The 17,233-nt window shown below is 43.4% G+C and overlaps 1 protein-coding gene and 1 pseudogene across 2 annotated transcripts in view; one reads left to right on the forward strand and one right to left on the reverse strand.

The window, feature by feature from the left end:
* LOC111959752 (rho GTPase-activating protein 15) overlaps positions 1–17,233 on the reverse strand; it is a 167,908-nt gene that overhangs the window by 57,354 nt on the left and 93,321 nt on the right. The window contains exons 1-2 of one of the 2 annotated variants that reach the window (XM_023981546.2): positions 4,908–5,029; positions 3,640–3,814 (exon numbers count right to left, since the gene is read on the reverse strand). In XM_023981546.2, coding sequence (XP_023837314.1) covers positions 3,640–3,814; positions 4,908–4,921 — 189 coding nt within the window. In that variant the 5' untranslated portion in view covers positions 4,922–5,029. Of the gene's footprint in view, positions 1–3,639; positions 3,815–4,907; positions 5,030–17,233 lie in introns of those variants that run through there. The other variant, XM_070437588.1, reaches the window with a different exon arrangement.
* On the forward strand, positions 6,487–9,411 carry LOC111959608 (ADP-ribosylhydrolase ARH1-like; annotated as a pseudogene).

The following is a 17,233-nucleotide window of genomic DNA, read 5'->3' on the forward strand; positions in this document are numbered from 1 at the left end:
GTAACGTTAGAGCAACGCTGTAACGTTCTGTGTTCGGAGCTATGTTTGTTGGGAAATGTTAGTGAATATGTTTGTAGTCCATAAGATCTGGTTCATTATCTCCAGTAGCCTTTGTACCTCTACTCTGCCCTCTGGACAAACTGTGTTATTGCAGTATGAGGCGTCTCACAAACAAGTATCTTCTGCATAATTAGCAAACAAGCAACACAACAAAACATGAAGACGTGGCCTCACGGCTGTGATCATCAGAGTAATTCAGGTTGCTGTCAATTATTAATAAACTCTATGAAGGTTTACAATACATGTTAGAAACTGAGACTGACTGAAGGTTACATTGGCCTTTTTTAAAGTAAATGTGCAGCTGTATTACTCCAGCCAATACATAGACAGATGTATTGCATGATATGGTCATGAACCAGTATGATACGGTAATGAACCAGTATGATACGGTAATGAACCAGTATGATACGGTAATGAACCACTATGATACGGTCGTGAACCACTATGATACGGTCGTGAACCAGTATGATACGGTCGTGAACCACTATGATACGGTGATACGCCGTCGAACCACTATAAATACGGTCGTGAACCACTATATACGTCGTGACCACTATGATACGGTCGTGAACCACTATGATACGGTCGGAACCACTATGATACGCGTCCGTCTGAACCAGTATGATACGGTCGTGAACCAGTATGATACGGTCGTGAACCACTATGATACGGTGTGAACCACTATAATACGGTCATGAACCACTATGATACGGTCGTGAACCACTATGATACGTCGTGAACCACTAATACGGTCATGAACCACTATGATACGGTCGTGAACCAGTATGATACGGTCGTGAACCAGTATGATACGGTCGTGAACCACTATGATACGGTCATGAACACTATGATACGGTCATGAACCACTATGATACGGTCATGAACCACTATGATACGGTCGTAACCACTAATACGGGTGAACCACTATGATACGGCCGTGAACCACGAGATACGGTCGTGAACCACTATGATACGGTCATGAACCACTATGAACGTCATGAACACTATAATACGGTCTGACCACTATGATACGGTCGTGAACCAGTATCATACGTCGTGAACCATTAGATACGGTCCGTGAACCACTATGATACGGTCCGTGAACCACTATGAAACGGTCATGAACCACTATGATACGGTCATGAACCACTAAATACGGTTGAACCACTATGAACGGTCGTGAACCAGTATGATACGGTCGAACCATATGAACGGTCGAACCATATGATACGGTCGTGAACCACTATGATACGGTCGTGAACCACTATGATACGGTCATGAACCACTATGATAACGGCATAACATAGATACGTCGTGAACCACATGATACGGTCGTGAACCAGTATGATACGGTCGGAACCATTATGATACGGTCCGTGAACCACTAATGATACGGTCGTGAACCACTTAGATACGGTCGTGAACCAGTATAATACGGTCGTGAACCACTTATATACGGTCGTGAACCACTATGATACGGTCGTTAACCACAATGATACGGTCGTGAACCACTATGATACGTCGTAACCACTATGATACGGTCGTGAACCAGTATGATACGGTCGTGAACCAGTTAGATACGTCGTGAACCACGTATGATCGATGAACCACTATGATACGGTCATGAACCACTATGATACGGTCATGAACCACTATGATACGGTCCGTGAACCACTATGATACGGTCGTGAACCACTATGATACGGCCGTGAACCACTATGATACGGTCGTGAACCAGCTATGATACGGTCGTGAACCAGTATGATACGGTCGTGAACCACTTATATCGGTCGTGAACCACTATGATACGGTCGTGAACCACTATGAATCGGTCCGTGACCACTAAAACGGTCGTGAACCATATGATACGGCGTGAACCAGTATGAATAACGGTCGTGAACCACTATGATACGGTCGTGAACCACTATGATACGGTCGTGACCACTATGATACGGTCGTGAACACTATGATAACGGTCGTGAACCACTATGATACGGTGTGAACCACTATGATACGGTCGTGAACCAAATATACGGTCGTGAACCACTATGATACGGTCGTGAACCACTAGATACGGTCGTGAACCATTATGATACGGTCGTGAACCACTATGATACGTCGTGAACCACTATGATACGGTCGTGCAATCCCAGTATGATACGGTCGTGAACCACTATGATACGGTCGTGACCACTATGATACGGTCTGAACCACTATGATACGGTCATGAACCACTATATATACGGTCGTGAACCACTATGATACGGTCCGTGAACCAGTATGATACGTCGTGAACCATATGATACGGTCGTGAACCACTATGATATGGTCGTGAACCACTATGATACGGTCGTGAACCACTATGATACGGTCGTGAACCACTATAACGGTCCGTGACACTAATACGGTCGTGAACCACTATGATACGGTCGTGAACCACTATGATACGGTCGTGAACCAGTATGATACGGTCGTGAACCACTATGATACGGTCGTGAACCACTATGATACGGTCATAAACCATAGATACGGTCATGAACCACATAAACGGTCATGAACCACTATGATACGGTCGTGAACAGTATATACGGTCGTTGAACTCATATGATACGTCGTGAACCACTATGATACGGTCGTGAACCACTATGATACGGTCGTGAACCACTATGATACGGTCGTGACCACTATATACGGTCTGAACCACTATGATACGGTCGTGAACCACTATAATCACGGTCGTGAACCACTATGATACGGTCGTGAACCACTATGATACGGTCGTGAACCACTATGATACGGTCGTGAACCACTATGATACGGTCGTGAACCAGTATGATACGGTCGTGAACCACTATGATTACGGTCGTGAACCACTATGATATAATGGAGGTGTCAACCGACCACGTAGCCGATTACGAGAAAGATGAAATGGTTGGGGTTATGTCAGTTCATTGTCAACATGGTAGCTACATTATTCCCATATGCTGCATCAGATTGCTCATTTTGTAAACGCATCATCTGTTTTATCTTTACCTGATTTTCCCACAGGGAAGTGCTCAGTCAAGCAGAGATCAGCGCAATTAAGCAAATGATAATCACCTAATGTGATACAACGGTTTATAAATGCTATAATCATAATTACTGGAATTTATGTAAACACAGTTCACCAAAGACAAACATTCAATAAGCAGATTCAAATCTGCCATAACATTGTATAATAAGTGAGCAGTGTGTGTGTGAGTGTGAGTGAGTGTGAGTGTGAGTGTGTTGTGTGTGGTGTGTGTGTGTGTGTGTGTGTGTGTGTGTGTGTGTGTGTGTGTGGTCAGTGTGTGTGTGTGTGTGTGTGTGTGTGTGTGTGTGTGTGTGTGTGTGTGTGTGTGTGTGTGTGTGTGTGTGTGTGTGTGTGTGTGTGTGTGTGTCAGTGTGTCAGTGTGAGTGTGTATGCGTGTGTATGCGTGTGTGCGGTGTGTAAATGTGTGTGTGTATATGTGTGTATATGTGTGTATATGTGTGTGTGTGTGTGTGTGTCTGTGTATGTTTGTGTGTATGCATCTCTATGTGCACATGTCCTATACTTACAGGTCTGGGAGGCAAGTCAGGGTCCTGCAGGACCATGGACTTGGTTTGACTCAGGCGATCCCCGCTGCTCTGAGAGGTCTTGATGCGCATCTGGACCGTACCTGGTGCCGCTCCGGTCACCTGGTGGGGAAGAATCAGAGGCGGCTGTTTCCCTACGCTCTGAAGATTGGTGATTCTGGTCAAAAGGAGGAGAAACACAAGTCGGATGTTCAGATTAATAAATTGTTCAAAAATAAGTATTTTCCGATTGATACGATTTCTAATGAATCAATGGATGTAAAATGCTTCACAGAAGGCTGTTTTTAGGAACATTTAAGGGCAGACACGGCGAGAAGTGTAGTCTAAGCTTGAGGACTTTAGCCTTACTTTCCGTAGTGGTTGTCTCATCACCTTCTTGCTGCAATGTCTTTGTCAATGAGAAGGAAAAAACTCAGTCTGCTCAAATTTGTGATTCTTGCTAATAATAAACAATCTACCCATTGATAAAAGTATCATTCGATCTAAATACCAAGGCTCATCCAGCAAGGTCACATAGTAGTTCAGTGTTGGGTTTTAAACTAATGTGTGTTTTTTTTGAGACGTTGCACAAAGTGTCTCACAACAGGAAGCAAATCTCAACCTCCACACCCAAAATAAGTGAACAGATTAAGACGTCAACAGCTGTGTAATACTGATGGTTTGCATAGACCCTAACATCTCTCCGCATCGTTGATTACAACACAAACAATTCCGTAAACATGACCATAGTAATACAAATTGTGATATTGTTATGAGGCTTATGTTGTAAAGACTTACAGTGCAGAAAAATCAATTGAAAGACAGGATAGGGGATGCAGTTGTATTGATATCACAGATTTGTAGATTGTGAGTGAGTTTAACAAGTTAGAAAAKTACTAAGCTTCAGAAAATGAAAGGAAGAGAGACAAAAAATTTAAATTTTGGTGAAATTCAAACATTTTCAACCACCAATTCTACTTCTGTTCTGTTTTAACTGCATGTAGAACACCATCTACTATGTTATAACAATTCAGGACTATAATACTCAAGAATAACACACGTATCAACAACTTTCCACCGACTAACTGCATATAGTAAGTAAGGGCCCAGGCACCTGATGCCATTGCTTAGGTGTTACATCTCTATAAGGCACCAATGACCCCCCCACTAAAACTCCAAATACTTTTAAGAATGATTAAACAAAAATGACAGCATCCTTCATTTTTCAAAACCACTCCATCCAAAACACACTAGAATTCTGTCTTTCTTACCTCGTCCCCGCCATCTTTCTATCAAATCAATCAGCCTCAGATCACAAAAAGAAAAGAGATAGAGAGAAAGAGTGCAAGTTTTACAATGAGAGGAAGTAGGTTTCATCACGTGGTGTAGTCAAACCACCAAGTCTTTCACTGCTGCTCCTCAGTTGATGGGAACGGGTGTTACGCGTCGCAGGCCCGGGTCCCCACTTCCTGAAAGACGCCACTTGCACAGAATTAGTCTGACTGAAACTTCAACTTCAGAACTGAATACACATTGATAACACTCGTAGGTTTGTGAGATCTGTCCATCACACAATCTGAGAACAAGGTAGATCAGAATTAACTCCCTCCTGCAGCAGAGTGTTGGTGTACGAGTAGGTTTTTCAGCATGTTTTTAGTAACAGCTTGTTCCAAAACATCTCCCTTGGCAAAAGTGCAATTTGAAAGATAATGGTAGATGTCTGAGTTTCACTACAGTTAATGTTGTCTTAATTTAAATTCCATTTGGTTACAGTGATCTTTTACAGATTGTTTTCGCAAGGGAGCAGCATTCTTCCATTACCAATATATAGATACACAATATGAATGGTTTATACTCAACATCAAGATGTTTCCCAAAAGATGTAAAATAACTTGGTAACATTATCAAAAGAGTTACTGAGCCCCAAAACAATTGTTTGTTGATGACATTGGTTGGAATCAGGAAATGGCATCATTGGGGTTTTCTTGTGGTCTGGGTGTGATTCACCCCTGAGAGACTTTTTTAATGAACAACTAGCTATTTTCCTGAACAATTCAAACTGTGGTGTTCATGGGTACCATCCTTGGTCCAGCGTTAACACAACAACCTGTAAAGGTTTTATATGGCATATAAAGTGGGGAATAGACCGTGAGTAAAGTGTACATTCGTCAAAGAGCAATGAATTTCCCATTTACCTCCAGCAGATGGGGCAATTGCAATTGCACAATCGCAATCCCATTGGTCTTCAAACCAGGAAGTGTTTGTCATAACTCATGTGAAAGCCTTGTTGCCTTGTATGGAGCTGAGAAACGGTGGAGACTGAGAAGGCAAAATCTAAGGTATAGAATCACATGAAGGGAACAAACGTCTCTAAGATCCACCACCAGTCCAAGGGAGCCATTGACAGCACGAGCTCCACTTGTATTGTGTGTTCTGTAATTCTACACAATAGATTCATACCTTAACATCCTGTAACGTTGTGTCTCCCTGAATTGACCATGAATGGTTCAGTGACTCACATACGGGACAGTGTATCCTTATCTCATCTTAACAGCCTAAAAGGTATTGTGAAGTTTTTTTCTGTATTTTAAATGTATAGGTATTTTTTCCTTGCAAAGCAACATTCAATTAGTCAATGATATAATGCAATCTTTAACGGAAGTAATTGAACACCACCACCACTACAACCGTCATTCCAACCAGATGTCAACATTTCAGAGGAGGTTCCCCTGGAACAGAGGTGCTGAGTGGAGCAGGAGACATTTGAGAATGATGGAGCGCTCATCCATGAGGAAGTGCAGAAGATAGGAAGTCTAGAGAAGCTGGATGCCAAAGAGTTCCCGATTAGTGATGACACTCATGCACTTGACTACAGCTGAAGTCCTGGTCAAGGTGCTGGAGGGGGAGAGGGCGTCCCTCCCTGTGCTGTATCGAGTCCTGGTCAAGGTGGTGGAGGGGGAGAGGGCATCCCTCCCGGTGCTGTATCGAGTCCTGGTCAAGGTGGTGGAGGGGGAGAGGCATCCCTCCCTGTGCTGTATCGAGTCCTGGTCAAGGTGCTGGAGGGGAGAGGCGTCCCTCCCTGTGCTGTATCGAGTCCTGGTCAAGGTGGATGGAGGGGAAGAGGGCATCCCTCCCTGTGCTGTATCGAGTCCTGGTCAAGGTGGGAGGGGGAGAGGGCATCCCTCCCTGTGCTGTATCGAGTCCTGGTCAAGGTGGTGGAGGGGGTGAGGGCATCCCTCCCTGTGCTGTATCGAGTCCTGGTCAAGGTGTGGAGGGGAGAGGCGTCCCTCCCTGTGCTGTATCGAGTCTGGTCAAGGTGTTGGAGGGGAGAGGGCGTCCCTCCCTGTGCTGTATCGAGTCCTGGTCAAGGTGCTGGAGGGGGAGAGGGCGTCCCTCCCTGTGCTGTATCGAGTCCTGGTGGAGAAGTAAATTGTAAGCATGGAAGACATGGATGGAAGGGCAGCAGGTTCAGTGCATTCAGAAAATATTACAACCCCTTGACTTTTTACACATTTTGTTGCGTTACAGCCTTTTTCTAAAATTGATTAAATAAATATAAATCCTCAGCAATCTAAACACAATACCCAATAACGACAAAGCAAAAACTGATTTTTTGAAAATAAAAAATAAGTATTCAGACCCTTTGCTAGGAGACACGAAATTGAGGTCAGGTACATCCTGTTTCCATTGATCATCCTTGAGATGTTTCTTCAACTTGATTGGAGTCCACCTGTGGTAAATTCAATTGATTGTATATGATTTGGAAAGACACACACCTGTCTATATAAGGTCCCACAGTTGACAGTGCATGTCAGAGCAAAAACCAAGCCATGAGGTCGAAGGAATTGTCTGTAGAGCACAAGACAGGATTGTGTCGAGGCACAGATCTGAGGAAGGGTACCAAAACATGTGTGCAGCATTTAAGGTCTCCAAGAACACAGTGGCCTCCATCATTCTTAAATGGAAGAAGTTTGGAACCACCAAGACTCTTCCAAGAGCTGGCTGCCCAGCCAAACTGAGCAATTGGGGGACAAGGGCCTTGGTCAGGGAGGTGACCAAGAACCTGATGTTCACTCTGACAGAGCTCTGGAGTTCCTCTGTGGAGATGGGAGAAACTTCCAGACGGACAACCATCTCTGCAGCACTCTAACAATCAGGCCTTTATGGTAGAGTGGCCAGACAGAAGCTACTCCTTATTAAAAGGCACATTACAGCCCGCTTGGAGTCTGCCAAAAGGCACCTAAAGACTCTCAGACCATGATGCTGTGGGGATGTTGTTCAGCAGCAGGGACTGGGAGACTAGTCAGGATCCAGGGAAAGATGAACGGAACAAAGTACTGAGAGATCCTTGATGAAAACCTCCTCCAGAGCGCTCAGGACCTCAGACTGGGGTGAAGGTTCATCTTCCAACTGGACAACGAACTTAAACACACAGCCAAGACAACGCAGGAGTGGCTTCCGGACAAGTCTCTGAATATCCTTGCGTGACCCAGTCAGAGTCCGGACTTGAACCCAATCGAACATCTCTGGAGAGACATGAAAATAGCTGTGCAGCAACGCTCCCCATCCAACCTGACAGAGCTTGAGAGGATCTGCAGAGAAGGATTAGAGAAACTCTCCAAATACAGGTGTGCCAAGCTTGTAGCATCATACCCAAGAAGACTCAAGGCTGTAATCGCTGCCAAAGGTGCTTCAACAAAGTACTGAGTAAAGGGTCTGAATACTTATGTAAATGTGATATTTCTGTTTTTTAATTTGAACATATTTGCTAAAATGTCAAAAAAAAATTTGCTTTGTCATTATGGGGTATTGTATGTAGATTGATAAGGGGGAAAAAACAATTGAATCAATTTTAGGAGAAGGCTGTAACCTAATAAAATGTGAAAAAAAGTCAAGGGGTCTGATTACCTTCCAAAGGCACTGTAGAGAGTCATAAATGCACTGTGTTTTTTTCTGTTGCGTGTCATGTCTTGTTGTCACAATGTAAACAGGACACCCAAAGGAGTGTCAATGTTTCTGCACGCTGGGGCATGGCACACTTAAACAAACACGTTGATCTCCCTTCAATGCAAGAATTATACTCCCTCTCCGCTGTATTGACAGCGTTGCCAGGCACATATGGAGAACTGAGAGGGGCATTAAGATTCCTTCTGCAGGAAGGGTGGCGGGTGTGGGGCAGCCGTGAGGGCCATGTGTATTGGCCTGCACTTGAGTAGGAGCACATGCTGACAGCAGTCAGTGTGGAGAGTGGGCGTCTGACCCACCACCACCCCACAGGCCCAATGTGACATATTCCCATGAGATTGTCCCGTTTGTTTACACAACATTTTCTAACTACCAGGGACTAGTTTGGGACTCAGTGGAGAGCATATTTGGAAAAGAGAGGCATACGGAATGGGAAGAGCAAACCCCAGTTCCCAGAGCGCGACAGAGTGAAGGACAGGCAGTGTTTCTATAGGGAGGTGAGCTTCCAGGGGGTATGTCGTGCCAGTGGACACAATGCTCCCATGATAGCTTACGACGCCCTCCTAAAGGCAGGCGACTCCTGGGTTGAGTTGGCCAATCACGACTTCTTCCACGGTGGGTACAGCGACTCCACGTCCGCGATCGCTGCTGCCTGGTGGGGCGCGCTGTTTGGGTTCAGAGGGGTGCCAGAGAGCAAATATCATAGGCTGGAGTACCGTGACAGGCTGGCCAGGCTTGGGCAGAAGCTGTATGAGCTCAGGGGAAACCCTCTTGGTACTGAGAAAGAGTGATGCAAAGTAAACCAATAGATGGTCAACTCCATTAGATTTCCTGCAGTTGATTAGTAATTTCAGCTACTTTAAAACATTTTAATGCTTACATTTTTTCATCCCTTGATTTTTATTTGATTTGTTTTAAAGAATATGACTGGATGTGTAAATGTTAGTAAGAGAATAGTGATTATCTCAAGCTGCAGTCCAACTACTGACCACATATAGAGCCATTAGCATCTACAGAATTTGCTCAAACATTTTCACTTATGGCAATAAACAAATACATTTCCAGCCTAGAATCAATCCATCACTAACATACATAATGCTACAGTTGTTGTGCTAATGTTGTAGTATTTAAGCTATTAGACTGATGTTATTGTGTACATCTTCAACATGAAGACTGCAAGTACAGTGGTGACCAGAGGGTGGCAGTGTGACTAAACAAATCTCTCTCTCTCAAAGTATATTTCCACACTATGAGGTTGGAATATTACTGTGAAATTGAGAAGATTATGATAATGCCCTTTTAATGTAAGTGCAGTTTGTAAAGACCACCTAAAATTTCCGCCTTTATTGGTGGGATGGAGTTTTGTCCTGCTAGTTTTCAGTTTTCCCCTCCTCACTCCCAAACAGCACTAGCAAAATTCTTGCTTGAGAAATTGATCTTTACTAAGAAGCATTTTTTGTTTATTCTTGACCATTTTAATTGAAAACAATCACAGTAGGGTATTTAATTGTTACCCAGAAAGTATTTGCTATTGAGAGGAAAATGGCTGCTTTGGAACTTGAAGTACGTTTTCCTGTCTGCTGATAACTTAAGAGTAGCCTATGTCCAGTGGCGTGTATTCCTGGATACCAAGGGAAGCCAGGCTTCCCAGTTTAAATACATAAAATAATGTATCTTTCATCTCTATGTGTTTCATAATTTTCTTTCAATTTGCCACAGGCTAAATGTATCTCACTGGAGAAAGCATCCGAGCGAGCGAAACAGCGCCCCCTCTGTCTCTGTATGTGTAGGCCATCTATCTGATGCTGTTTGGTCAAAAAGAGTATGACATTGTTGCTGACCGTAGCATAGAATTCAAGGGAAGCCAGCGAGCATTTGGGCCCCCCTGATAAAAAAAAGTATAAAATATTAGCCAATCAGCATTGAGCTAAACTGAGTGAGCTCAACTGTGAATGGTCCTGGCACACCAAAAAAAAGTGTCAAGGGAAGCCAGTTTGTAGAGCAAACAACGCAATTATCACAACACATAGGTTGTAACATGGCTTTTTTTCAGACTTCCCCAGTGATTTAACCCACACACCACTACTGCCTATGTCATGGAAAAATGAGAATCATTGTTAAGGTGTTAGTCTTATTTTTGAAGACAAACTGGATAGACAACCTCAGAAATGTTCAACCGAATTTCATGTCAAAAACACACACCTTACCATTATGGGTTAATTCGTAGAGTATTTTGTCATTTCTGACGTAGACACACAAACATGTAAACACACACGTAGACCACGCCATGCATGCATGCAGCACGCACGCACGCACGCACGCACGCACACACACACACACACACACACACACCACACACACACACACACACACACACACACACACACACACACACACACACACACACACACACACATCCTCCAACACTCCACCTCCCCCTAGCTTGGCAGGCTGTGTTTAACCCAACATGTCTGGAGCTGCCTGTTCACATTCCAGTGATGGTTGTGGGCTGTGTGAGTCCTGCTGGCTGCTGTAATTGGAAGCTCTTCCACCTCCAGCTCTGTTTAATGGACAGAACACCAGAACACACAGGAGACATACTCCTCAACTCAAAACAGGGAGGAGACGAGCGACAGCCTCACAGTAAATATGAGAAGTTTTATTTAATGTAATACTGTTACTGACACTGCAGAGGTAGTATGCTCTGGTCGATTGTCTTTAGGTAATGAGGACGTGGTGTGTCATAATCACCTGCTATTGGCGGTATTCAGGTGAACAATAAAGAGCAAGCTCCATAAAGGAGGTCAAAGGGCGACTAACAAGTAGCAACAAGCTCTCCAGGACAAGCTGTCAACAACTGCTGGGGATGGACCATATACAACATCAAACAGCCATCACCATCTGTGCAGAGTAACAGAGTTAGAAGCGCTGTTCTCAGTCTTTACGATTTAAACTTTCATGTTTATCAGATTTCCCTAAATTGTGTGTGGAAAAAAAATAAATCACCAGTGAAGCTCATGACTGTAACCTGACTGAATCTGTGGGTAGATTGGTAGTTGGAGTGTATTTGCACTGAGTGAAATCCTAACCCCAACAAGGAAGGTGTCAGTTAAGAGATAGTGAGGAGCCATGTCAACAGCAACCTGTGTTTCCTAGAGCTCTGTGCCTTAGTCTTCCTCCTGATTGGTTCTAACACAACACAGCACTGCCAGTCTTTATCAGTCACCACAGCGTCAGGCCCTCTAATAGCCGACACATTCCCCAGTAGAGTATGTCATTCTGACTCCTCTCCCACTGTCAAACTTTTATCTCTAACCCGCAAGTTACAGTTTGGACTACCCGCAAGTTACAGTTTGGCCTACCAGCAAGTTACAGTTTGGCCTACCAGCAAGTTACAGTTTGGCCTACCCGCAAGTTACAGTTTGGCCTANACCCGCAAGTTACAGTTTGGCCTACCAGCAAGTTACAGTTTGGCCTACCAGCAAGTTACAGTTTGGCCTACCCGCAAGTTACAGTTTGGCCTACCCGCAAGTTACAGTTTGGCCTACCCGCAAGTTACAGTTTGGTCTACTCAGAAGATACAGGTTGGTCTTCTCAGAAGATACAGGTTGGCCTACTCAGAAGTTACAGTTTGGCCTACAGTATATCTAACAAGAGCTAGGGCATAACATTGACATTTGAGGCAGTGGAGATTGAAGAAGTTGTCTTTCTCTCTGTATATGACCATGGTTGGTAATGCAAATACAAATTGGTCAGAAGGCCTATAGTTGCAGGCTTACAGAGATGGGATGTAAGAGAATGTCAGTGAGGCAGATTGGAAATTATTGCCACCATATTATTTTTATCATGACATTTGCAATCTTCACTTTCCAACAAAAAGGTAATTGCATGTCCCAGATCAAACAGAAGGAACATATTTGGATCGTAGTATGATTCAGCATACACTGTAATGTGTCCACAATATCGAGTGACTTAGCATACTGGATAGTTATGCGTTTTACTGTTGGCATAGTTCAGCCTATTTCAAAATGTTTACTCCATTAGCAAAAACAAATATAATGTTTATTTGGTTGCTTTAAAAAGAGTCAGACAATAGATACCATCACATCATCGATACAGTGCAGGCCATAAGACCTTTAGTTTATCATTATCAGTGTAGGACTAGTAACATGGCTAGTGTTTCTGTGTATTGTAATAAAACCAGAAGAAGCCAGATGACCGTAAAAGTAAACTATTATGTAAATGTTACTACAATGTTAATGCCCTGATTTATCAGAAGAAGAAACAGCGCTGTTTCCATTATTATGAAGCAGTTGGACTGATTGACATCTGATGTGATTGATGTGGTTGGTTCATTACCATAGAACCTACACTACCCCTTAATCATTTCAACAGATAATGTAGCTAGTAAGTTAGCCATTATCACGTACCCACCAGCCCAACCACCTCACCACCTCGGTCTTACAGTACAGTACCAACTACAAAAACTGACATAACTTCTTATTCATATTTCATTGGGGCAGGGATTTGAGGAGCAGAGCGAGGACCAATGGGAGTAGGTCCCGTGTGGCTCAGTTGGTAGAGCATGGCGCTTGCAACGCCAGGGTTGTGGGTTCATTCCCCACGGGGGGACCAGGATGAATATGTATGAACTTTCCAATTTGTAAGTCGCTCTGGATAAGAGTGTCTGCTAAATGACTTAAATGAGTAGGTTTACCCTCTGTAACAGCTCGGCTGAGGATCACTATGGTTTATTCATGTCCAGGTACTCTCCTAGGGACGGACACAAACCCTATCACCTCTGCCTCAGTTCACACCTGACATCACTCAGGGTTGGGACGGCTCTTCCTAGCCTTGTCCTACTAAATCAAAGATTTGACACAAGCGTAACGTCTGTAATTGTTGGGTTTGCTTGATTTGTTTCACTACTAAGAACACTGAACCCTCCCTCGCTAACTACGAACACTATGTACTTTGATGAAAATATGTTTGCAATGATTTACTATACTCTTTTGCCCTCAGAACAGTCTCAATCTATCGCTGCATGGCTCCACAAGATGTTGAAAGTGTTCCAAAGGGATGCTGGCCCATGTTGACTCCAACACTTCCCACAGTTATGTCAAGTTGGCTGGATGTCCTTTGGGTGGTGGACCATTCTTGATACACACGGGAAACTGTTGAGTGTGAAAAACCCAGCACCGTTGCAGTTCTTGACACAAACCGGTGCGCCTGGCTCCCTGTTCAAAGGCACTTAAATAGTTTGTGTTGCCCATGGCACACATACATGTTACATACATGTTTAATTTGTATCAAGGCTTAAAAATCTTTCTTTAACCTGTCTCCTCCCCTTCATCTACAGTGATTTGAAGTGGATTTAACAGGTGACATCAATAAGGATCATAGTTTTCACCTAGTCAGTCTATGTCATAGAAAGAGCAGGTGTTCATAATGTTTTGTACACTCAGTGTAGATTAAATTGGTGTTTTTTCCTGTGTCAATGTACTTCTGAAGCCTTTTAATATTTGGTCAAGTGGCCTTTGTCCCACCCCCTAAACAGCCTGTTAGCTCTGGACCATGTCACCTGAAAGCTTTTCCATGGCTAATTCTGGCCCAGTAAAGGTCATGTTTTCCAGAGGAACCAACATTATCAGCTCTCCATTATCAGCCCTCCCCAAAAACAGCAGAGTCTCCCTCTCCTCCTCTCCTCTGAGTCACAGGCCCTGGACGGGAAGAGAGAGGTGAGGGAAGTGGAACGAAAACTAATCACCTCATCCAAAGTAGTTCAAAGCCAGAGGAGGGAAAAGGATTATACRTTTGGTCAGCCAGTGAGAAGTACAGAAGTACAGACTAAACTTCCTGTGGATGCAGACACACGCAAACAGAGACACGCAAACAGAGACATGCAAACAGAGCATAACCCTGCCTTTATGTACATATATAAACTTGGCGGTTTGAGCTCTTAATGCTGATAGGCTGAAAGCTGTGGTATATCAGTCCGTATACCACGGGTATGACAAAACATTTATTTTTACTGCTCTAATTACATTGGTAACCAGTTTATAATAGCAATAAGGCACCTCGGGGGTTTGTGGTATATGCGTCGTGCATAAGAACAGCCCTCAATTACCTCCTACCCCTGCACAATGATCTGGTACTGGTACCCCCATATATACAGTACCAGTGAAAAGTTTGAACACACCTACTCATTCAAGTTTTTTTTGTTTTTTTACTAATTTCTACATTGTAGAGTAATAGTGAAGACATCAAAACTATGAAATAACACATGGAATCATGTAGTAACCAAAAAAGGGTTAAACAAATCAAAATATATTTGAGATTTGAGATTTTTCTAAGTTGCCATCCTTTTCCTTGATGACAGCTTTGCACACTCTTGGCATTCTCTCAACCAGCTTCATGAGGTCGTCACCTGGAATGCATTTCAATTATCACGTGCGTCTTGTTAATAGTTAAATAGTGGAATTTCTTTCCTTCTTAATGCGTTTGAGCCAATCAGTTGTGTTGTGACAAGGTAGGGGTGGTATACAGAAGATAGCCCTTTTTGGGAAAAATACCAAGTCCATGTTATGGCAAGAACAGCTCATATAAGCAAAGAGAAACGACAGTCCATCATTACTTTAAGACATGAAGGTCAGTCAATCCATCAAGCMCTATGATGAAACTGGCTCTCATGAGGACCGCCACAGGAAAGGAAGACCCCGAGTTACCTCTGCTGCAGAGAATAAGTTCATTAGAGTTACCAGCCTCACAAATTGCAGCCCAAATAAATGCTTCACAGAGCTCAAGTAACAGACACACCTCAACATCAACACTTCAGAGGAGAGTGAGTGAATCAGGCCTTCCATGGTCCAAGTGCTGCAAAGAAATCACTACTAAAGGACACCAATAAGAAGAACATACTTGTTTGGGCCTAGAAACACCAGTCCAAATGTCTGTTTTGGTTCCAACCTCCGTATCTTTGTGAGACACAGAGTAGGTGAACAGATGATCTCTGCATATGTGGTTCCCACCGTGAAGCATGGAGGAGGAGGTGTGATTATGTGGGGGTGCTTTGCTGGTGACACTGTCAATGGGCTCCTGAGTGGCATAGTGGTCTAATGCACTACATCTCAGTGCAAAAGGCGTCACTACAGACCCTGGTTTGATTCCAGGCTGTATCACAACCGGCCGTGATTGGGAGTCCCATAGGGTGGCGCACAATTGTCCCAGTGTCTTAACTGACTTGCCTAGTTAAATAAAGGATATAAAAAATATATATATATATATTTATATATATATGTATTTAGAATTCAAGAAACACTTAACCAGCATGACTACCACAGCATTCTGCAGTGATACCTGCAGTGCCTATCTGTGTAAGAAAGTTAAAATCATGTCCATTCTAGTATTATAATTCCATATTCTATGTTGTAGCCTATCTGTGATGAAAGTCAATTTGACAACATTTAAAGCTCTTTGGGAGGGAACAGTATTTACATAAACCAACAGTGGAGGACAAAACGTTATCTAAGAGAAACGACTGTGTGTCACACACTGATCAACAAACAGAGGTCAAGAGGTCAACAGAAACTCTCCTGAATTAGTCAACCATCTAGGCTCCTAGCTGCCTTAAGGTGTTTTGTTAGGCACTTAAATGTCTAGTAGTCATTGGCGGCTGTACCCTTCGTACTCTGTCATGTGAGGACAGAGGAGTAGCATGTTTAGTGGGGCTATCTGAAAATGTKATCTCATTTGGCAGAGTTGCCTCGACAACGCTGAGATCAAAACCCAGATAATATGTTGTAGTCCTTAGGGGAATTTATTTGTATGTTGAACATTCAGAAAAACAGATTAAATGTTCCGTTTTTTTATAAAGGGAGACCATAAATGAAAATATACGAACTATATGAAAGACATGATTCCTGGACATGCATAATACTCGGCMTCATGCTAGTAATGATGGCAGATTCTGTATAGCCCTATATCCTTATGCCAAGATCCTCCAGGCTTGTTTTTGTTTACAATGTTTTCTACTTTCAAGCTTTCCAAACCTCATAAAACATCAATGGTACTAGTTTCAGACCAATATGTCTAAAAGTATAGACATTCTTTTTGCTTTATTCAGCGTGTTTTTTTTGTGTGTGATGAAAACGAGTGTCTCCATGGACTCACTCCTCTTCTGTGAGACCCAGCCAGCTAATGATGCCTTGAACCGTAAATGGTAGCTGGGCCGTCAGAAACAGCAGGCAATGCCAATTATAATCCACCCTGCTGGGGCGGGGGGAACTTCAAGACGCCATTGTACACGCTGGCTAGCTACGCACACAGCCTACCCACCGCCCAAACCCAAACCAGGTCTCAGAGTTTAATCAGACTCTTAAACTTCCTCTTTAAAACTTCTTCCTGAGAGCTGCAAGGTAAAGTGGGGCCAAGTTGTAAGTCATTTGCAGCAGGGCTAGGCTAGGCTAGGCTTCCTCTCGRTATTTGGGAATCTGGAAGGTCTGGAACCCTCCGTGCACTTTGTACAAGCATCACGTTAGCAGTTTTCAAGTACATTAGTATCATTGTCCTTCACTAACATATCAGTGTGTGAGTACACCAACCTGTAAGAGAAATAGAATAGAAACCTACGACT

This window comes from Salvelinus sp. IW2-2015, linkage group LG36 (genome assembly GCF_002910315.2).
Source record: "Salvelinus sp. IW2-2015 linkage group LG36, ASM291031v2, whole genome shotgun sequence".
In the NCBI taxonomy this organism is placed as follows: Eukaryota; Metazoa; Chordata; class Actinopteri; order Salmoniformes; family Salmonidae; genus Salvelinus; species Salvelinus sp. IW2-2015.